The sequence below is a fragment of the Mya arenaria genome, chromosome 6 (assembly GCF_026914265.1).
Source record: "Mya arenaria isolate MELC-2E11 chromosome 6, ASM2691426v1".
Classification (NCBI taxonomy): domain Eukaryota; kingdom Metazoa; phylum Mollusca; class Bivalvia; order Myida; family Myidae; genus Mya; species Mya arenaria.
The window spans coordinates 55,565,106-55,588,303 of record NC_069127.1 but is presented as its reverse complement, the minus strand read 5'-3'; the positions used below and the strand labels follow the sequence as shown (position 1 = coordinate 55,588,303).

Below are 23,198 nucleotides of genomic sequence, written 5' to 3'. Positions count from 1 at the left end.
AAAACTTTAGGTATTTGTTAAAATACTAAAATGAAATTTAGGACGCAAAGAGGTGACATGTTCATAACGAAAATAAGCAAATCTTTAGATGATACACTGGTATTTAAGTCTTAATAGACTGTCTGTTCTGTAATGTTTTGTTCTATTAAAGAAAAATGTTGAAATGTGTCCCTTGTGAAATCAAGAAATAAGGATGAGTGCTCTTGTTTGTATTTTAATGACATTCCAGGCTGTATCTTTTAATTCCATTTTATTTACTAGCATTACCATATATAAGATGGATGTATAATAGCAGCACAGCTTAGGGTAGCCATATAATTGGAGATACCGAATTAGCTGCTGCACTTCTGTGGTGCAGTCGGGAAATCGGGTGCCTACGGTATGTAGATGCTGATATTGTTGTCGTTGTTGTCGTTGTCGTTGTCGTCGTCGTTGTTGTATTTGTTTTCGTTGCTGTTATTGTTGTCGTTGTCGTCGTCGTCGTTTTGTTGTTGTTGGTGCAGGTGGTAGTTGTGTCGTTGTAGTCGCCGTAGTTATTGCTGTTGTTGTTGTGATTGCTGTTGTCAGTTAAGCTGATCGATGAATTCAATATTTTTATCACGGTTTTCGCCTTTTCCTGGATAGAATCCTGAATCATTTGTAGCATATGTTGTCGACTATACCAAGCAAATATAAAAGATGGAACAGTGCAAATACTATGATAATAACTGTATGCATTTAATAAATAAAACTAGAAATGTGTCCATAGGACACGCATGCCCCCACTTTGATTTTTTGTCACAGAAAATAAGCCATAATGATTATTCAGGATAATCTGCACATATAGGATAAGTTGAGTTGAGTTGGGTTTTACGGCATCGCAAGACTGTATAGGTTATATGGCGCCATTCAGGCAGGAAAAAACTTGTTGGATCCACATCTCATTTACATCGAGATGATATTTTTTAAGTATTGTTGGGAAATAAAGGGCCCTAACTCCTAAATGATTAAAGCGATTTCCATGGCTATCGAACTTGATCAAGATATTATGGTCACAATCATGTATGTAAAGTTTGGTGAGGATTGGACACATACTTTTCAAGAATTAGATTGGAAACATATATTTTTGAAGTATTTTTGGCAAAAAAGGGCCGTAACTCCTAAATGACTAAAGCGATTTCCATGACTATCGAACTTGATCAAGATATTATGGTCACAAACATGTGTTTAAAGTTTGGTGAGGAATGGACAAACGGTTTTCAAGAATTAGATCGGAAACATATTTTTGAAGTATTTTTGGCAAAAAAGGGCCGTAACTCCTAAATGACTAAAGCGATTTCCATGACTATCGAACTTGATCAAGATATTATGGTCACAAACATGTGTTTAAAGTTTGGTGAGGATTGGACAAACGGTTTTCAAGAATTAGATCGGAAACAATCTTCGGGACGTACGTACGTACAGACAGACAGACAGACGGACAGACGTACGTACGGACAAGGGCAACCCTATATGCCGCCACTTTGTGGGGGCATAACAATAATGAAACAATTCTGCTGTGGACTGTGTTATGCGATAACCAACATGGTAATTATACAAGCATAATATATATTAACAGAAACTGTACCTCAACTTTGGTCATTTACATATCTGCGGCCAGGTTGTGTCATTTATTATTCAATTATAATTACAGGGAGCGTCTCTGGACCTTAAAATTGTTGTGGACAAATTCATGCCACCATGCACAACAGCGTGTGAACTTGCTGGGAGCATTGATTGTGTCGATCCAGTTGATGCTGGAGACGAGGAGAAGGCCTAAACTGAGGCTGTCAGTAACTGAAATGTGCAATGTGTTAGCGTATTAAAGGGATTATCCGTCAGTTCATTACCAATCTGTCGACGAATACAGAATAGTTCCACCACTGTTTCAAAATAAGATTAAGAGAATTTAGTCAATAATAATTTATTTATTCCTGGAAGACCATGCATACGTACGTCTTAAATACACAACATCGAAACAAACCAACGGGGTGTTTTTAATGTGACTGACTTATGTAACCTTAGTGGCCATACTGTGTGATTTTCATGTCTAGATATGTATTTGTATTAACTTTCTTTGTAACAGAACTTACTTATAAATAAGCAACAAAACGCCTGTTCGTTTATGATAAAATAACTGCTTCTTAAATAGAAAAGCATACTGCTCGATCTATGTTTATAATAATTATGTGTAAATTGCAAAAAAAGCAAGAACTTATTGCGACAAAATAAATTTCCTTTTACAAACATGTATACATATATAAAAGTTATAGATGCGGGACATCTATCGTTCATGTTTTAAACATTATTACGTGAAATACTCATGAATTGTTAAAATGTTAAATTGTTATTCTATTTATATGACTGCTCATTACAATTTTGTATAAGTATTGAAATAAAAAGAGGGACAAAACAATCGCCATATTGTGTTGCTTTTATTATTCCATGAATAAACACAGTAAGGGCCCTGCCGGGGCAAGTATTATTGTTACTCATGTACTATTGGACGGAGCTAAACACAGCAAGGTCCCTGTCATTGCTCGTAGTATTGTAACTCATGTAATATAAATATATATCATGTGTTTCCGGTACGGATAGAAAAATCCGACCCGAGGGCACGCGCGTAAGCCGGTAACGAGGCTTGCCGAGTTTGACCGGCCACGCAGCATGCCCGAGGGTCGGATTTTCAGACATAAACACTATTCAATGGATGGCATTTAAAGAGTTTTATGAATCTGATGTACAACATGTAGATAATGTTAAGTAACATTTGGTCTTATGAATGTCTTAGAATAAAGTGGTGTTTTTAAACCGCATAACACTGTACGCCCCATTGTGTAACCCCGGCGCATTAATTCTTTTAACAGGTCATTAATGTCAATAAGTACATCTGACGAAACCTTATTTCGATTTGCGGTACTATAATAATAAGTCCGTAGACCTGCGGCAATATTTAAGTTACGACTAAAATTCGTTTTGAAATGTAAGCCCTACCGACGTTTTATTAAAAAATTGCCTCCGTAGGCCTCCCACATGCACAACTTTTATTGACATAATATTACGTCGTTAAAATAAGAACTTTGTTTTGCTATAATTCGTAAAGTAGGCTAGAGTTTGTGAGCGTTGTGGTGCCAATAAAAAGATTGTGGTGTCAATATTTTCGTACCGTCCCATTTCATCTCACAACATTGTTTTCGAACTTTAATGGCAGACAGGAACTAGGCATAGTTTAGGTTTTTGTAGAGTTGACCATGAAATATCTTGTTGTTTGATTACTTGACTCGTGTGCTATCACAATAAAATACAACCTACATGTGCAGCCATAAAATTGCAGATTGAAATCTTTTTTATAAAAATACTTTTATAAGACTCTTTATGATATTGACGAGTTTTAGGCAGGTAGATTGTCTTTTAAGTTACATTTAAAATTATTTAAGCATTCAGGTTTTTGTGAACAGTCTGAGTAACATTTTGTTCGGAGATAGAAAATAAGTAAAGAAAAAGTTGATATTTGAAAAACGTATTCCTCTATCCAACCTTTTTAAACAAGATGCATTTTTGAAGGGGTAAACTCTATTTAAAAAAAGTTTTTTTTTTTTTAAAAAACGCACTTTTTAAGGTACTTTGTATACTGACAGCTTCAAGTGTGTTTAATTATACAGGAAGATAAGTAAAGTTAACAGGCAGAAAGAATAAGGATGAAAGGAGAATTGATAGGAACGTAGATAAGGAGGAGAAAGAGAGAGCTGAGAAGAGATATGACGGACGGTGCGTATCCATATCGGTACCCTCTTTGCGAAATCTACTGAAACGGTACCTTTTTTGCACTTGCACCGGTCATTCTCTGCTGAAAAAAAATCGGCGATGGACAACAATCCAGGTAATGTTCATTCTACTGATGAAAGGAGGTATGTCATGTGCAAAAGAAGTATACCACGGAACTTTGAATTCGCTGGGAGTGTGATGATCGCAGAGGAAAATAAAACTGTTGTCTGCATTCTTATTGAACTAAATGGAACGTTACGTGCGAATCTATTAGGTTAGATATGATTTTTATGGTTTGAATTGCAATGATTGTGTTTGTTTCCATTTTTTCAGTTTATTTCATTATTATGTTATTTATTTTAAAAACACGCCATTCTTAACACTTGAAATCATGTAAAGCTAGCACGCTTGAAGCCGCCAATTGAATAAACAAGATGGCGGAAAATTTGAGTGTTCCGGCCGAATTTGAAAAACCGAAACCGAAAGGTGCGTCCCTCTTATAGAATACGACTTAGCCGTATCTTTTTGAAATCAAATTCTGTAATTGTTCAAATTGTATGTATTAAATTCGCTTCTGTTCCTCGTTTTGATAAATAAAATCCGTTTATGAAAAACTTCGGAAGGAAAACAAGTCCAGCCTTGCAAATGCAAGAAAATTGATGTTGCAGCCAAGTTAAGTTTGAGTGGATCGTCAAAATATTTCAGTGGATCGTCAAAATATTTTCGGTCTTTGTCAACCTATTATTCAAATGTTATTAAAGGGACCTGTTGATGGCTTGTAAAATGCACTTAAATGTTGTTATTTTTATTATAAAGTTTTGTGTTAAAGTAAAGTACTAAACCTGGGAAGAAAATTGGCCCAGTGTGGGGCTTGACAAACGACGACTGGAACACTAGCACCATGCTCTAACAAACTGAGCTAACCAGGCTGCTGGTTCTAACCCACACTCACTACACTTCTCTCCCTATTAACTGTTTAGGCCAAAGGAGGCACTCACAGACCTGCCATTTACCGCTGCCACCATTAAAGTAAACCTGGGATTCAGTGTGCCCAATGTGGTGGTCAAACTCATGACCGCAAGAACACTAGCCCGGAGCTCTAACCAACAAAGTTAACCATGCAGCTGGTGCAAACCCTCACACACTACAGTGTGTCAAATTAATAAAGTGTTAAAACTAAGATACTTATGACTGGAATCATTCATGATTCAACAAATGTTTACATGCTCAATTATTGCCTTTGGATTCCACAATTTTTAATAACGTTACTAACGCAATTTAACAGAATCCTGTTGCATAATTGGTTGATTGACATTATCACTAGGCCAAAATTATTTGTTTTTAGTTAGGGTTACATCCATTTCAAAAAAAGGTTGTGTAGGTATTTTTTTTTATAGGCTTTATATAAGAACATTATTTTTTCATTGGAGATTGGTGTTAAAGTAATATTCTGTATATAGTGTTAAAAATTTAAAACTACCGTAATTCACCTAAGAGTTCGGACACCTTAAAATAATTATTTTTTTCGCTGTCCGAATACATAGAAAATTACCATTTTTACATTTTATTTACATTTTTGTTTAACCTGCTTTTTTTTCTTCATGTTTGCATTTTACCATTTATTAATTTATCCGTAGTAATCAATGGTCATAAAGTTATTTATTACGCCTATAAGTGTAAATCCTTCATCAAGTTAATTAAAACACCATTTTATACATGCATTGAACTGAATAAACACATTCTATCGGCTTCAGATCAAAGAGTCACACTGTGTGACGTCACATAACTTACAGTTATACCCACGAGGATCTCGTGGAGAGCATGGACATTGCTATGCAGATTAATGTATAACTGTACGATTATTGATTCTTACAGTCTATAAGTGAGGTACAAGTTTGAAAGTTTATTGGCAGATCGTTTTACAAACATGTCATGTCTATGTTTTCTTAATCCCTTGATTGCCCTTGTTGTTTCTTTAATCCTCCAATAAATATATCACACTTCCTTTTCAACAGGCAACAAATCGTTTAGGATGGGTAGTAACTAATTAACTTGTCACAGTGGTGTATACGGTTAGGTAATCTAGCCAGGCATTGTAAAGATAAAAATCAATAATCTTCGTCTGTGAAACTTGGTAACTGTGAAAGTTATGATTGAAGTCCTTTGGGTGTCCGAAAATTAGGTACGCAAAATAAATTATTTTGAAAAATAATTATGGGTGTCCGAATATTTAGAGTGTCCGAACTCTTAGGTGAATTACGGTACATCAACAAACTAAAAAAAACTATTTTTTTACCAACTGACTTTAAAAACAGTAGGGGGCACCTATTTTGTCGGTGGGGTAGAGTAACCCAAACCAAATGTATTTTTTTAAGGCCCTAGCAGTGTTTTCATTTAACCATCACATTTCCAACAGTCTAGTTTGAGTACTGTATGAGTACTTGTGATCCAGTGGATGAACTATCGGTTTTTCTAAAATGAATCTTTAAGGCCAAATAAAAAAAATGTCTTGTTTCTGGTCACCCGACCGACCCTACTTTTTACCCCCCGACCGTTTTTTTTTTTATAGCGTAAAGACCGTTTTTTATAATTAGCGTAAAGTGAGCCGGGATTCCCGGTCCCGGCGCCGAAGAGTAAACCGCGCTATCCGACAGTAATACTATATTCGTGACGTGTTTTTTATACGGCCGTGTCGAAGATGGCCGGCCCTGCGCAGACGACGTCTGTTACGCATTTGATAGCCATAAAAATAGACAAATGTTCGCACTTCGACGGTTGTAGTGTCATTAAAGTTGCCCATTCGCAAACAACAATAAAAAGTCTTTTCATCGATTTACATGGCGAGCGAGAAAATGTCCGACTTGAAGCTAAATGTTCGGTAAGTTGTATGGTTGTTTAGATATCGTAAAAGGGCCATCGTAAAACAAATAATGCCTAGACCGAGAATGACAGTTTTGGCACCGACATTTTCGTAATTCAAAAGACTACATTATTGTAGTCTTTTGAATTACGAAAATGTCGGTGCCAAAACTGTACAAAACCGGTACAATGTATCTATACACATATACAAGGTTTATTTGAATCGGACGAATTAAGGCAAAATAATGCCGACGAAGCGTGAATCATTATGCTGAGTGAATGGATTTAAATACTTCGTCTCTCTCAAATACCGAACGTCATATTAAAACGTTTCATTTTTGGACCTTCGTTTTTAATGTTTTAAAGGATTAAAATTAATTTTCTGTATGAAGAACCATTGACATTACACTTAGTTAGATTTTGTCTCTGTGATGTTTAAATACCCAGTATTACGGTTTCTTCCATCCATGTTTATATTTGTTTTCTGACAAAGAATGACAATTGTTTCTTGAGATTATTTCAAATTCTAGTCTTGGACTTGTTGCTTCTTGTCATGTAATAGTGCTGTTGTTGTTCTGTTAAACTAATAAATACATAAATATGGTTATAAACTTGTGTCCAGTTTCCTTTAAGCCATATTTGATGGTGTTGTATTGGCAGACAATATTTCATCATTTTTCAAACGCTATACTATTTCATTCCAAAGGTTTGAATTAAAAAAAAAAAAAAAAAAAAAAAAAAAAAAAAAAAACCTACCTACCGACCCTGTTTTTTTTGAGGCATGTGACCAGAAACAAGACATTTTTTTTTTTTGGCCTAAAGTACGGGCACGGGGTTGCGTTCCAATTTGTTGTTTTCAGTGATTTTGGTATGAAAGAGTAAAATAATGATAAATCATAACATAAATGTTTAAGATGGGAAAATTGTTTTAAGCACCAAATTATGAGCAAAGCTCTTCAATGTTTAATTAAATGTTTTTACAATGTAAGTCTAACTGCATTGAGTTTGTATCATTTACTCGGTATTCATTCACCAGAAACTAATGTAGGGTGCATACTGCATGTCCCCAGTTTCACCCCCTGTATTTTCAGATCCTGAAATCACTACTGTTTTGCCAGTGATTTTTCATGGTTTGTACTAGTATTGTCTCAACATTTGTCAGTTCATTTCGGGAGGGAAAAGATGAACAACCAAAACTTTTGACATATGTGTCTGGACATAAATGATTAATGTATTTTTACAGTGGTAGGACTGAACATGAACCTCTTGCCGCCCTCTGCCTTCCAAGGAAAGACCTCACCCACACCTGACCCCTGGAAAGAACAGACACAGGGAGAAATTGAAAAATTGAAGCAGGAAAATGCAAAACTTAGGTAAATTGTTTTGTTTAGGTACATAAATTCAATGATAAGAAACTAAGACAGCAGGTGTGCTTAAACCTTCATTTTGGCAAAAAATCCTTCAAGATGTTCAAATGTTAAGTTTAAACATGTTGTAGGTTGTCAATGTCTGATAAATTCTAGCTCACTTGGTAATAAGCCAAGATTTGTTTCATGGTAGTTCATTTTTAGATGATAGGTGTTTGTCCTTATTCTTTTAGTTTTCAACCGGTACATTTTTATTAGTAATGGCCCTCTTGTGTTTGTTTTTTTGAGAGCTCAGTGAAGTGCCTTTTAATTCCCCAGACATGTGAAACAAACTAATTGTAAACCTTCAGAATGAACCACTGTTTAATAATATTAAATTGATTATAGATAATTTTCTGATGCATTTTGAACATCAACATGAAATACATATATTTTTTGTTGAAATTTAAATACCAAACCCGAGTGCACATATGCATGTATGGATTAATTAATGACAACACCAAAGTCATTGAACAAAAATTGATATTTTCAGGGAAGCTCAGTCACAACTGGAAGCAAAAGAAAAGGAAAGAAAGTCATTTGCTCAGGTATTTATCATTTTGATTACTAAGCATATGTTTCTTTAACATTTTAAAGAATGATGACTAAATTTAATCACTTATCTTTAGTTAATGAATCAATGCAGTAACTGTTCTGAAATAAAAGAAGCACAATATAGTTTGATGCAAAATAGGCCAATTACACCCAAGTATTTTGTGCCCTGTATTACGATTATTGGCATACATGCCATTGAGTAAGGTTATTTATCAGGCTGTGATGTCACACTGAATGATCTACTTATCAGAGACAAACTATAATCTAGAAACAGTTCACATATTTCAATTGAAACAAACTTATACCATTGATTGCTTTCACTTCCAAGGAATAAAGTTGTTTAATATGTAGACTTTAATATCTTTCTCAGTATTATGACTTGCTTTCTTTTCAGGAACGTCAAACAATAACTGTACCAGAAGTGTGCAAGTATTCCACTAAGAAAGATGATTTCAAATATGTGGATGAGCTGATAAATAAACAAGCCTGTGAAATCACAGAGCTTAAAAATGAGCTTAGGTCTATAAAGTGTACCCATAGAGATGAACTTGCGGACATGGAACGCCAGTTGACAATAAAAGTAAGATTATTTATTTGTTCAGATCTTGTACTGTATATTCCTAATTTATCAGAAAAAAATATTGATTAAGTATATTTTCCTTTAAACAGTCATCAAAATTTGAATCTACAATTAGGTATTTCGCGAGGTTTTAAACAGATTTGTGAGGGTTTTAATATTTGATTATACACCAATCAATCAGGTAGCAAATTTGAAACTTTTTTGTATATTAAATGTTTACCAATGTGTATATGTTTTAAGTTTAAACATTTTACAACAATTGTGAAACAAGCTTTTACAGCATTTTTTTAATCAATCTCATTGGCACAATGTTACGCTAGTGTGTGGTCTTGTGTGGTGGGGGAAACTGGAGTACCCGGAAGAAACCCACATGTCTGGTTTGTGACCACAAGATTGACATAGAATTAGAAACAAGCTACACTATTATGACATTAGCACAAACAAGAATTCCATGATTTATGAAAAAACAACACCTTTTTATATTTTTGTAGATAATCTTTGGTTAAATAAGATGTTAAACTGTCTATAGATTGGGAAAAAGTATACTCATTTTCAATTAGAAAGTAGCTGAAATTCAGCCTCTGCCAAAGAAGGTTAGAAGAACCTGAATATTTACTGATAGAATATACATAATGTTACTCTTTAGCTGATCAAACTATACTACTATGATTTCTTTATTTGTTTAAGGAGCGTGAAGGATCCCACTCAGTAGCTTCCCTTGAAATGGAACTGAAGGCAGCGGAAGACAGATATGACAAACAGGTGGATATTTTTCCTACTGTTGGGAATCGGTTCCAATTTTACAATCGATAATCGGTCCCACTCAAGTTACCGATTATTGATAGTACAATCGTTTTTTTTAAATACTAGATAAAACCTAAAGTGAAGTTTTATTCATGCACATTATTAAACTCTTAATCATTATATGCATATACGTTATGTCTATGATTGAAGTAATTAAGTGTAATATAAAAAATAGTTCATTTTTACTTGCTCATTGTGGCTTTCATCTGCCATTTTGTTAAAGATAACATCTGAACAGTTGCTTATATTTTTTTTTTCAATGATCGATTATAACCAAATACAATCGATAGTCGCCGATTTCAGGCCGACCAATCGATTTTCGATTATAATCGATCATCGGAACATCACTAATTTTTCCATTTCCTTAGATTTTATGCTTTTAAGAGTTCCTCATTTTTCATTACTGGATATTGCAATGTACCTTGAAATTGAACAATGTTTGATAATTTGCCATTCATTTATAAGCTTGTCTGGTTTTTGAAGGAAAAATTGTCAGGTATTTTGGTAGCCTTGGTGTTTACGTTTCAACTTCCAAATATGTAAAGTTTGTACGTATTTGTATTAAATCATATTTGCAGTATAAGGTTAAAAGTGACACACTTATTCAAAATCAATACATACACATGTAAAACAAACATCAATTTTGACTGATACACCCTCAACTACTTACTAAATAATGCATTTATGGCAAATATTAATTACTATTAATAATATCATAACCGTGTATTTAATAGCTGAAAACACAAAACATATGAAATGATTGGTGAATGCTAAAAGATTTACTGCTAATTACTATGGTCTTAATAAGGTAGCAATACCGTGTTTTCTGCACATTTCGTTGAAATTAAACTCGGTATCCTTCATAAGCATCATTGTTTTCGACATATGTTCATCCTTTTTGGTATATTAAAACAATTGTATTAATTGTGTTAAATCTTATTTTGGAATAAGGGTGCATCTTTAATCAAAACACTAGGCATTTAATTCTATGAAGGCAGAAGGGTGCCCATGCTCGTCTCAATGATGATTAATTAACAGGTTGATCGTTTGAGCCGAGAGCATGAGCGTGAAACAGATGAACTGCAACAGATCGTTGATCAGCTTCAAGAAGAGCTTGCCGCTGTGCGATCAGGGGCGAGTAACCATGTAGATAAACTTACAACTAAATATGATCAGTTGAGGACTGAAAGTGAACAGACGATCGAACGGCTAGCTCACAATCTCAGGTACCTATAGAGGTTGCGAATGATTGCAAGATTTTATACACTGAAAACTATTTTTTCTTTCATTTAAATATTTAATTCTTGGTGGATCGTAAAATAGATTCATTATTCAGCAGTCAGTTGTGCTGGTGGGTAAAAACGCATTTGAGCAAGATCATGGTTGTAAGTTTAAGTTTAATTAATCTGGTTATATCATAGGAACGCTTACTAAAATCAGGCGTCATATCAGGGGGAATGATTTTGATTATTCTCCAACCCAGGCCTCTTCCATTTCTTCCTCAGATTGATGTATCATGTTTCATTTTCACCAAATTAATTGTTTAAACTTAATTTTACATAATAAGATGTAGTTTATCCCGATTATCTTAAAAATAATTTCTTTGAAAAATCTACAAACCATTAAAATTGAGAAATTACATAGATGATACAGAAGCAAAAAAATTATGAGCTTAGCTCGATGCTGTTATAAGAGACTTGAACTTGTTTGAGAAGTTAGGGCCATGTCAACATAATTTTTGTTTGTACATTTCAAACATTTTTAAAGAGATTAATGATTGCAAATTCAAAGTTAAATTGTCTCTCTTTTTGTGGTGACTACGTAATAATCCCTCAGGTTTTTTTAAAACAAGACCACTCTCTCACTTAACATTGTACCAAAGAGAGTGATTAATATAATTTTGTTGTAACTTGTTTCATAATTGTCATAAAATAAATAGGCTTAAACTAATATTTTTTTTATCCTAGAGAAAAAGAAGTATTACTGGACAAGCAGGCATCCCAGATAACTCAATTAAAGACATACATCGGGGAAACAGAGAACCTGCCGAAACCATCCGATATTACCAGACGCGAAAATGAATCCTTGTCAACTAAAGTTAAGGTAAGAACAGATTCTTCTCTAATATGTAATTCAGAAATGATCACTTAAATTTCACCTTTTATATGCAGATACATATAATGTTGTTGTTAAGGGTGTGTGTGCGTGCGTGCGTGCGTGCGTGCGTGCGTGCGTGCGTGCGTGCGTGCGTGCGTGCGTGCGTGCGTGCGTGTGTGTTTTGTCTTTAAAAATTGTAAAATTGAATTAGTATGAGTATAGATACATGTACATTTTTGTGCATCTTGGACCAATTTTCATCAAAGAATTATCATTAAGCTTAACAGTTTAACCTTATGCTTTTTAATACAGAATTGCATGTATTAATGTCATAATACATGTATATTCAGTCAAACATAGCTTATCAGGATTTGCACTATTGAACCACATGCAAATTGTATGATGCCATTGAAAATAAAAATTCTCATTTATTTTTCAGTGTTCAAAACAATCTGAATACACTAATTTTTAGTTAACTAAGGCAAGATAACAATTCTTGGCTTTTCTGAAAGGTATTTTTTTGCACACACATACACATGTACAACTTTCCCTGTATTTTTCAGGCTTACGAGTCACAGGTTGAAAAATTGCAGTCCTCAGTTCAGCTGTTAAACATTCGTCTTAACTCGACCAATGAAATACTGAAACTACAAGAAAAAGACATCAGTAAGGTATGCTTAAATATGTTTAAACTAGCTTATTTTTAGCGTAATTGTAAAGAAATCTGGGTCAATATTCACAAATGTCGTAAGTCTAAGTTTGAGACTCAAGCACAGAAAACTACCAGTAATATTGTAATCGTTTCAAAATATCTATAATACAACAATTTTTACCAAAGATGTTTGTTTGATCGTAGAACAGATAATTTGTAACAGTTAAGACAATCTTTACCATCTTTGCTCCTGTAATAGCATTTTTACAACCAAAATTAAGATTTTGCTTTTCTGAGTCTGAGTCTTAAATCTAGACTCAAGATGTTTGTGAATATGGTCGCTGTACACCGTTTTGGGTCAAGCTTGAATTGGTCTCTTGGGGCGAAACCCGCACTCACTTCTAGTGTGTGTTTTGAGCCAAGTGAATAAGCCTCTGGTTATGCTTGAACCAGCAACCTCATGGGTGAGAGATGGACACCTATACGGAAGGAACACTCCCACTTTTGACTTGCGTTTGATTAAAGAAACTTAAATATCTTCTGTTTGTTCATTGATCAAGTGTCTTAGTCTTTAATTATTAAAGGATAATCATTTTGTACTTTCTTCTTGTACCATAGCTATAGTCAATTTTGCTCAGGGGGAGGGATTTACATAAATTTGCCAAGCTTGTTTTTTTATCCCTGATAAATTATTGTACTTGTTGTTTACCGGTATATGTGAATTTACCCAAATAAATATGTTTAAACTAAATATCTTAGTTGAATTTCTCTGCTATGAATTATTTCAACTTAATTGAACCGTATATTTTCAGTCCTCTTCAGAAGGTGACAACAAGAAATCAGAAAGTCTTCTTTTAACTAGGTAGGTACTCACATAAGAATTTGCTGTTGAATAGGTATTGAATGTTTTTAGAAACCCATTCTCATATTTTGAGTCTCCAAGGGAGAAATATTTTTACTGATACATTATTTTTTGCTATTGTTTATATATTTTAGTAACTGGGTATATGAGATAAAAAACCTGATAGCCTGGTATGTTGAAACTTCCACACACATTGGCTTTAATTTCCCTTTCTGGTTTCAAACTGATTCTTTATTAAAAAAAAAGGACAGCACCTTATGCAGTGACCTTTCCTTGGTTGACTGTAATTTTATGTGTTGATGTCTCATGACGATTGATGAGGTGGTAGAATACAATTTGACAGAGTTTATAAAAGGATGTTAATTCTTTTAAAAATGGTTTTGTTGAAGAAATATTCAACCACTAAATTCTATTATCTCAACTGGATGAATGCATTGAAACAGTTCTAAGCTGTCGGCTGTGGGGAGAACTGTTTATCTGTTTAAACAGTGTTTTTTATATCAAAGGTGGCGTGAAAAAGTGTTTGCCTTGATGGTTCAACAGAAATCTACAGATATTGTCAGACAGAATGATGAAAACAATTGGAACTCTAAGGTAAGACAGATATTAGTGTTTAATATATATATTATCAATACTCAGTCACAAATTCAGTTTTCCTTAGAGATATTATACAAATTTAACATGTTGCCTAATTAATTTAAAGGACAAAAAAAAAAATCAATAGCCTTTGTACAAAGTTTTAAGTGGCAGCAGTGCAGAATAATGCAAAAACCTTAACATTGGTCATAACAAAGACACCTTTTATGATACTACTGTTTGCAAATGGACTTAGCATTTCAAGTGTTTAATGCATTGAAAAATCGAGGATTTTAGTCAGCCTAAATCTGTTAAAGAAATTCTAATTCAAGTACAACATCTTTGGCGTATGGATTGACTCTCACATCAAAAGGAAAGCGACTGCAGCCATCAGCAATTTGGCATATGCTTTGACATATCATCGTGAACTTACTATTCAAGTGGTGGGTTTATAACCCCTGCAAACCATCCATACATGTACAGGTTGCAATATCATGACAATTGACCAATTAAATTGTAACGTCCAACCACGGCATGATCAAGACCTAAACTCTTTGAAGTGCCGAAAAAAATATACTGTGTACCCATTTTGGGATGGTACAAATTGTGTTTTTTTTCTTTGCAAAATGTCATAGACATCATGCTTTTATTCACTGATCGATGAGTATGATTTGCTAAGTTAGTTTGCGACCATTAGTACTACAGTGACATGAAACTATATACCTTTTAATTGTACACAATGAACTTGCAATAAAAAATATGGAGTGCAAAGCTTACCACTAGATTTTTGTCAAAACATTTGAGGAATATTGCAGCTCAAAGACTTGGAGGGTCAGCTTAGTTCTGCCAAAAACCGTATAGAACAGCTGGGACACAGTCTTCAGGATAAAGAAGCCCAGCTTAACATGCAGACGACTCATGCACAGGTTAGATTATACCATTTTTTCACCCTTGCTAAATTATATGTTGAACTTTATTGATAAAAGGGTAAATATAAGCATTGTTGTTGTTCTTCTGGCTGGGTTCCAGTGTTAAAGCTCGCTCTAATAAGTTGTACATAAAGGAAATTATGGTTTCAAAGCGATGAAGTGATCAAAAGCATGTTTTTTTCTTTATCTGTCACAGCAAATGCAAGAAAGGGTAAAGTTAGGCTGTGTTGTTGCTCTTCTGGCTGAGTTCCAGTGTTATAGCTGGCTCTGATATGTTTTACGTTAAGGAAATCATGGTTTCAAAGCAATGAAGTGATGAATAGCGTGTTATTTTTCTTCTATTTTCTGTCACAGCAACTACAGGGTGAGTTATGTGGAGCCCAGCAGATCGCCCTGTGTCTTGATGATCATGTGCAGGAGAATGTAAACAATGCCAGTCTCCTACAGCAGTTTGCTGCAAGGTTTGTTGTATGCCCCCACTGTGTTTTTTTTTCCATTTCGGCTCCATTCCCTATGCTAAACATACTTTTTTTTCCCCAATGTGGATTTTTATTTCCATATTTAATGAAAAAATTGGACCCCGAACCAAATCAGACTTCATCACCTACTTTAATCTCTTCTGTCTATTCATGCATTCTAGACAAAAATAGAAATCTCAATGTCAAAAATGACACATTTTTCCAATGCAGAAAGGCCCCGACCCCATTCCCAGAATGGTGACAAAAAACACTGGCCTCATTGTTCTGGATCCCTTTGTCTTAACATAAATCTGAGAAAATAATTTCATGCCTTCATGCCCGTAGTATTGCTTGACAAGGGGAAAGTCAGCGTTTATAGATTTACAATTTTCATAATAAAAAGTTTAATGTGGTATAGTTATTAACTTGTAGCATACTAAGTATGTCAATCCTAAGAAATTATAGTTACTTGTGTGATTTGTTTCTTGGTGGGTGTTTTTAAATTCCTTAGAATAACCTCCTGTGTATGTTTTAGTTCTACAATTCCACTTAATATATTGCAGCATTGGGTCCAAATTTGATGAGAATATGGAGGCAATGACAACATGTATGTCAACATTGAAGAGTTACGGTCAAAGAGTCAGCTTTGCCAGTGGGAGAGTCGAAATGCTACAAGGTACAGTCTTGATGATTTCATTAGCTTATCTATTTTTCAAAGAAATAAATTCAATCATTTTCATAGCCTTGGTGTTGTTGGCCTTGTCAGCATTGTTGTCCTAGTGCAAAAAATAATTATTAAACACTTTAGCCAAAAGCCCATTAATACTCAAAAAACATTAAAGATATTCAAATGAAACATGGTACATGAATTGCCAGAGACAATACACACATGTAACTCTGGCTTTAATTATTGTCAAGTTATGCCCCTTGTTTGGCTGAAAAACACAATAGACGATCGTTGATGTTTGCTCCGTGGCGCTTTTGAAGATATGTATGTCTTTCGATATTTTGTATACACCACACATGTATTAATTTTGCTTCGTTTTAGTAATTAGAACTGATAAATGTATATGGTGATAAAAATTACTTACAATTTATGGGCTTCATTTGAAAGCTTTTTAGACGTCTACATTGTTGTAGTATATTGTTTTTGAAATTTATTGAACATTTTTTTTTTTATGTAAAATTGTGAAAATTTTATGCTGAACTTCACTGTCCTTTTGTTCACCTAATTGACATGACATCAAACCACCATGATTTGCATATTCATAACTTTCAAATCAATTGAAAGACTCACTTGTCGTGTGATAACCGCAGACAAATGTAATCTCTTAAACTTGGATTCAAACGTCATCTTGTTTAACAAAGTTGTTCGTTATCGAAGGCAGTCATAATCCCATGAAGCAACATGCTAATTTATTCTTCAGATTCTATAAAAAGTCATACAATTACTTATTAGTGTCTACAAGTTAAAACTTGAAATGAGAATACATCAATAAACCAGTAGTATGTTTTTTTTTGTTTTTCCCCTTTTACTCAAAGCCATCATGAATGATATTTTGTGTTTCAGGACTGTTTGCCAGGCGTGAGGCCATGGTAAGACTACAGAATGAACGCGGGGATGTACCCGAAAAAGACATTACAGAATCAGTTGTGCACCAGGAGAGTTATCAAAACAGGTACAACCATGTACTAGTTACCTAGATCTTTCAGGTGTCAAAAATGTGCACTGATTAACATGTACACTAATAACTGGCAACAAATAAGTTTGATTTTAAAGCTGCGCTCTCACCGATGGACTGTTTTGAAAACTGTTTTACTTTTTGTCTTAGAATGAGCCTATTATGTGACTCAGACTATTTTGTGATATAAGACTGCTGACAAAGGATCAGATTGCAGTTGCTCATGTTTATGTTCGAAAACTGATGTTTTATGCAGGACTCATTTTTCTTAAAGCGTTAGTAACGCTGTTAGCCACAAAACTTCAAATTTGGATTTTAAATTTAAAAAAAACTGCAATCAGACATTTTGTCAACAGTCTTATATCACTGATTTCCAAATATTTATGCAAAAATTGGTTCATTCGAAGACAAAAAATGAAAAAGTTGTCAAACAGTCAATCTGTGAGAGTGCAGCTTTAATAGCCATAACTCCGAAACTGTTCAAAATACTTGTCAGAGGCAATATGCACATGTTTAGCAACCCAAAACTCTGGCATTGAACGAAAGCAGATGAGCATTTGTTTTTGCTCTGTGGTGCTCTTATGTGTATTTTATAATCAGTATTTCATGACTTTTTTGATTCACTTATCTTTTCAAGGTGTGTTAATTATTTTTTCAACAGAGAGGAGTGTGCGGTTTTACGAGGAGAGTTAGAGCGAGTGACGAGGGAGAGAGATAGTCTATCAGCGCAGATCAAAAAAGACTGTAACACCTGGGACTCCAAGATAGCAAATATCAGAGCAGAGGGTAGGTGCTTCAAATAGAAGGAAAGCATAGTAAGAGTTCATATTGAATTTATATGTGCTTCAATTCAGATGCTGTCTTGAGAATAAAACTTCAAATAATAGTTCTGTAATATATGTGATCTATTATGTAACACAATCAATATTTAAATGTTTTATTCTTGTCTAGTTGCGGATGAAGTGGAGACATTGGAGCAGACAAAGACCGACCTAGAATCAATAGTGCAGGACAAAAATAGGGTAAACAATACATGTCACTTAATGAACTGCAACAAGCAGATTAAGGTCCTTTATATCTTGAATATGATGTAAACAAAAGATATGATGTCATACATTCTTGAGACTGAAAAAAGAATCGCATCACTTAAAGTGTGATGTGATTTAAAGTGGTTTTAAAGGACATCTCCTTTAATGTCATTTATGTTTCCTTTCTATTGTAAAATGATAAAAAAAAAAATGAAATTATGCTAAAACTTTAGATCTTCTTTGAATATGACATAAACAAGAAAAATGACATCATAGATTTTTGTGACTGAAAAATCAATGACATCACCGATGGTGTTTGTGTGTTTTTAAGGTCATTGGTACTTTTTATGTATGGTGATTTATGCTTTTTTTCTTTGTTAAAGTATGAACATTTCAAATTATGCTCAAAAGTTTTAGCATCCAGTTTAGTGCCTATCCTTGAAATGATGACTTAAAAATACATCATTTTTTTGGCTTCTCGTTGCATTGATATGATTTTAGTCAGAAGATATTTTTTGGATTTGTGTTAATCTTCATGGGAAAAAAAACCTTGGGGTACAATACCCTTTGACCAAAACCTGATCTGGAGGTCAGAGCCCCAATTTCCCAAAAAGTCCCTAATAACAGGATTAAACATAGCTCACTATTTTTGTTTTTCATTAATTTGTGTTATATTTAATTTGTAGGGATTTTTTTTATACTTAAGATAGGAATTATCTTTATGATAATCGCAATAATAATCGCAATAAACCATTTCTTGTTTATCAAAATTCAATTTAAGTATTTATTTTGGCCTATTGAAATAAGCTACTTAAGCCTGTTAAGATTATTAAGTTTTGAGAAAATGGGGCTTCAGCACATGATGCTCTTACTGTCAGTGTATTTTACATAGTTTGTTAATAGCAGTAAGGATTGTGTTACATTTCAGAAACTTACCGAGTTGTCAGACCAGCTGGAGTGTTGCCAGAGTGACCTTGACTTTGCCAACCAGAGTATAGAAGAGCTGAAGGCTACACTCGCCAAGCAAGAGATGAATATGAATGAAGGTAAGTGTGGATTTAGTCAAAATAATTCGGTTTGTTTATCAGTTCTTCAATAACTCCAAATGGAGAGGGCTGTGTTAAACCAGTGTGGCACTGTGTGTACACCACGTGACAAATTGTGTCATAAATGCTTCGTCAGAAGGCAATATTTTGCTTCGAATGAAGACTTCAAACAAAGATTACTTTACTATTTCAATATAATGATATAGCAGGCTATTTTTATAGTCCAATGCTATTTTCGCAAAAATAGGCTAGTGGTCAGAAATAGGCTGTTTTTAAAACATCTTTCAAACTCACTAAAAAAAAATTAAAAAATCATCATCAAAGCATTTTTCTATAATGTTCCATTCAAATATAAATATATATTATATAAATAAATTTCTGGTTTATTTCAATATAATGATATAGCAGGCTATTTTCGTAGTCCAATGCTATTTTTCGCGAAAATAGGCTAATGGTCAGAAATAGGTTATTTTTAAAAACATCTTTCAAACTCGCTAAAAAAGAAAAAAAATCATCGTAAAATATCTGGTTTATTTCAATATCATGACATACATGTAGCAGGCTATTTTCGTAGACAAATTCTATTTTCGTGTAAATAGGCTATTTTCGCTATCTAGCTGTACCCATTCTTCACCATCTTAAATAAAACATAGCACTGTCAACACTGCTTACAGAGCCCGCCTTTGGTCTTTTATCAGAGTTTGAGAGTTTAGTTTCTTAAACACTTTGACAAACCTTTTCTTAAATCTGTTGCCTGATGGAGCTTTGTCTGAACATTATTTTGGAAACAGTTTTGTTTCGAATCTTAAATTTAAGTTCAATCTAAGTTGCTTCAGGCCCTATTTTTTCAAACAATTTTAAGCCCATTATAACAGGATCAAGTTAAGCACACAGTTTTTGTTAAGATATAAATGTGTAATATTTTAGTTTTTTTCGTAGATTTGAGACAAATCTTAATTGAAAAAATAATTATCTTTACGATAAAGTAATTTCATTTTGTAACATCCTTTTTATGTAATTCATTATTGTAGATGAACTGAAGTAAAACAAGTTTGTAATGCTAAGTAATTTTTCGAGAAATTTAAACCAGATCTCCTTTAGAAGCAGGACGAGGAGAGCTGGAATCACTGTTCATGTTTGTATTTTCTATTCACTGGAATGGTGTACCTTATTTGCAGCACTTGAAGAGCAAAAAAAGGAAGTTGAAGGTCATATGTCAGACAGACTGGCGGATCTGGACCGACAGTTGAATGATGCAAAGAGAGAACACACAAAGGCTGGTATGTAAAGTTAGGGGTAGGGGTAGGGAGGGGGGGTGGGGGAGGGGTTGAGGGATATGTTTCTTTGAAGAAATGTTTTGATTTCATTTCATGAAGTACCAATAAGACTTTTGTAATCTTGAACCCTTAAAAATGAAAATCATAAAGTGATAACTCAGCTTTATATATGTAAATCATCAATAATATAATAGTAACATACATCATGCATCTTGCATTTTATACTTTCAGAGATAATATAAATACATCTATTGCATTGCAACTCTTTTTTGCCTAACCTTTTTTATATACTTTTTGAATGTTGTCTTTGATAAAGCTGCAATTGTTTTTAATTTCTAGTTGTATCACTGCGTCAGCTAGAGCGACAGAGTGGTCGGGAACGAGACCGAGCGAAAGAGCAGCTAGCCACGATGGAAGAACATTACACTAGACAGATAGCTCTCCTTACTGACCGACTAAGGGCAACGGAGAGTGAAAGAAATCTTATGATGGTAAATTATGGCATTAACTTCACTTCTTATACATTTATTCAAATCTGAGGTCTATCTATGAAGAATATTACACCAGATATATAGCTCTTCTTACTGACCGACTCAAAGGCAGTGGTGTTTGTAAGGAAACTCTTGATGATTAGTTCATGGTGTTGGTCACTGGTGAATTTCTAGAGTATTGCAATTATGGCCGATGGCCCTGTTTCAATAAAGATCTTAAGGCTTAAGATGGGAAATTTCCTGCTTACTTCCGGTTTTTGGAGTAAACTGTGTTACCAGTATATGACCCCTATTGATTTTAGGGGTCATTAGGTCAAAGGACACAGTGAACTTGAACGCAAAATACTTGTCTGAATGATAACTCGACAATGCCTGCATCCATGGCCCTCAAACTTGACATTAAGGTTAGGAGTGACCAGTAGATAACCCCTATGGATATAAAGGTCATAGAGTCAAAGGTCAGTTACAACTCATATTGGTGTTTAAAATTTATGCATATTTATTTTTTCTTGCTGGTAAGAGGATATATGTTTACCTGCAAATATCTGTCATCATCTGTACATGATTAAAAACTCAGAGGCATCCAATGTCAATGACAAATCAGCCATTTTGGTCCATGCATATTACATTCAATTGTCCAAATTTTCCTGACAACATGGCTCTTAATGGAGGCAATATGTTTGCCAAACATCCTTATTTAAGCATATAATGATTGTGTTAAGTCGGCAGGCAGACCCTTTCAGACACTTAAGAGTGGTGGTTCTTGATTTGTATGTTATTGTTTATCAAGTGGAGTGCATAACATTTTATTATTTATATTTCAGGCAACTCTGCGTCAAGAAGGCCTCATTGGGAAGTTAAAAAGTGACAGACTTGAACCAGTCAGAACGGACTGGAGTATCACTGAACCAGTCCAGGAACATACAGAGTCAGAAGTTGGGGAGAGAGCAGTGTTTTCTCATTCAGAAATGGGCAAGATGGGAGAAGCGATTGATGTATTTCAAACTAGGCCAGATCAAGATAGTGGTATGTAAAAGGGATCCTGTACTCGGTGTTTTCATTCGAAGTTTTACTCTAGGTAACTTAGAATGTTTCTTTGTCAATTATAAGTTCCAGTTAGTCATAAATGTTGAATTCAACGCATGTCTTAATGAGAACACTGTCTGCTAAATAAGAACCGTTTTTACCCAGAATCATTCCCACAAAAAGATCCCGGCGGGTTTATTATGGCATTTACGTTTATAGGACATTTACTGTAGTTAAAAAGAAGCAATTAAGTTTGAAAGCTATGCCTTTCAAAAAACTAGAATTAAAGATATGAATATTAATTATGTTGTTGAATCACATAGATGAACATGTTCATGTAGGTTATTTTGATGTATTGTGTAGTGTATTACTTGAATTTACTTGACTTTGTTCATGTTTTCAGAATCTACAGAAGAGAACATCACTTCAGTCCTAGATGACTTGAAATCACTAACAGATGCTGTGTTAAAAGATGGGGACTCTGAATCTGGATCCGACTTAGATGTCTGAAATACCTAACTGACGCTGTGTTAAAAGATGGGACTCGAAATCTGGATCTGACTTAGATGTGTAAAAATCCCTAACCGATGCTGTGTTAAAAGATTTGGAATCAGAATCTGCATCTGACTAAGATGTCTGAAATCCCTTACTGATGCTGTGTTAAAAGATGAGGACTCAGAATCTGGATCGGACTTAGATGTGTGAAATCCTCTACTAATGCTGTGACTCGGAATCTGGATCAGACTTAGATGTGTGAATTACCTAACTGATGCTGTGTTAAAAGATGTTGACTCAGAATCTGGATCGGACTTAGATGTGTGAATTACCTAACTGATGCTGTGTTATAAGATGGGGACTCGGAATCTGGATCAGACTTAGATGTATGAAATACCAAACTGATGCTGTGTTAAAAGATGGTGACTCGAAATCTGACTGACTGAGACTGCACTGGACTACCGTAAACCCTCAATTAAACCCTAGTAAAAGACCAAAGGCGGGCAGAATAGACTGTGCTATGTTTTATTTAAAATTCTGAATAAAAAGTGAAGTTACCTTTGTATAAAGTCTTCATTTGAAGCAATATATT

At 34.3% G+C, this 23,198-nt stretch overlaps 1 protein-coding gene across 1 annotated transcript; it reads left to right on the top strand.

Annotated features, from left to right (window-relative positions):
• The first annotated feature begins 4,190 nt into the window (after window positions 1-4,190).
• On the top strand, window positions 4,191-22,972 carry LOC128236663 (coiled-coil alpha-helical rod protein 1-like). The gene is made up of 21 exons (XM_052951674.1): window positions 4,191-4,269; window positions 7,886-8,015; window positions 8,542-8,596; window positions 8,998-9,183; window positions 9,871-9,945; window positions 11,026-11,213; window positions 11,955-12,090; window positions 12,648-12,755; window positions 13,549-13,598; window positions 14,105-14,192; window positions 14,990-15,100; window positions 15,458-15,564; window positions 16,125-16,237; window positions 17,132-17,240; window positions 17,905-18,029; window positions 18,195-18,265; window positions 19,200-19,317; window positions 20,496-20,597; window positions 20,934-21,085; window positions 21,910-22,111; window positions 22,515-22,972. The coding sequence occupies exons 1-21, from the start codon at window positions 4,218-4,220 to the stop codon at window positions 22,619-22,621; spliced, it is 2,385 nt and encodes a 794-aa protein (XP_052807634.1). The 5' UTR covers window positions 4,191-4,217; the 3' UTR covers window positions 22,622-22,972.
• Window positions 22,973-23,198: the final 226 nt, after the last annotated feature.

What these genes read in the sequence shown, in the direction of transcription:
- LOC128236663 (XM_052951674.1), top strand. Translation starts at nt 4,218, where the DNA reads ATGGCGGAAAATTTGAGTGTTCCGGCCGAATTTGAAAAACCGAAACCG. An exon ending in CCTTGTCAACTAAAGTTAAG is followed by an intron (nt 12,091 to 12,647) that starts GTAAGAACAGAT and finishes TGTATTTTTCAG; the next exon opens with GCTTACGAGTCACAGGTTGA. An exon ending in GAAAGTCTTCTTTTAACTAG is followed by an intron (nt 13,599 to 14,104) that starts GTAGGTACTCAC and finishes TTTATATCAAAG; the next exon opens with GTGGCGTGAAAAAGTGTTTG.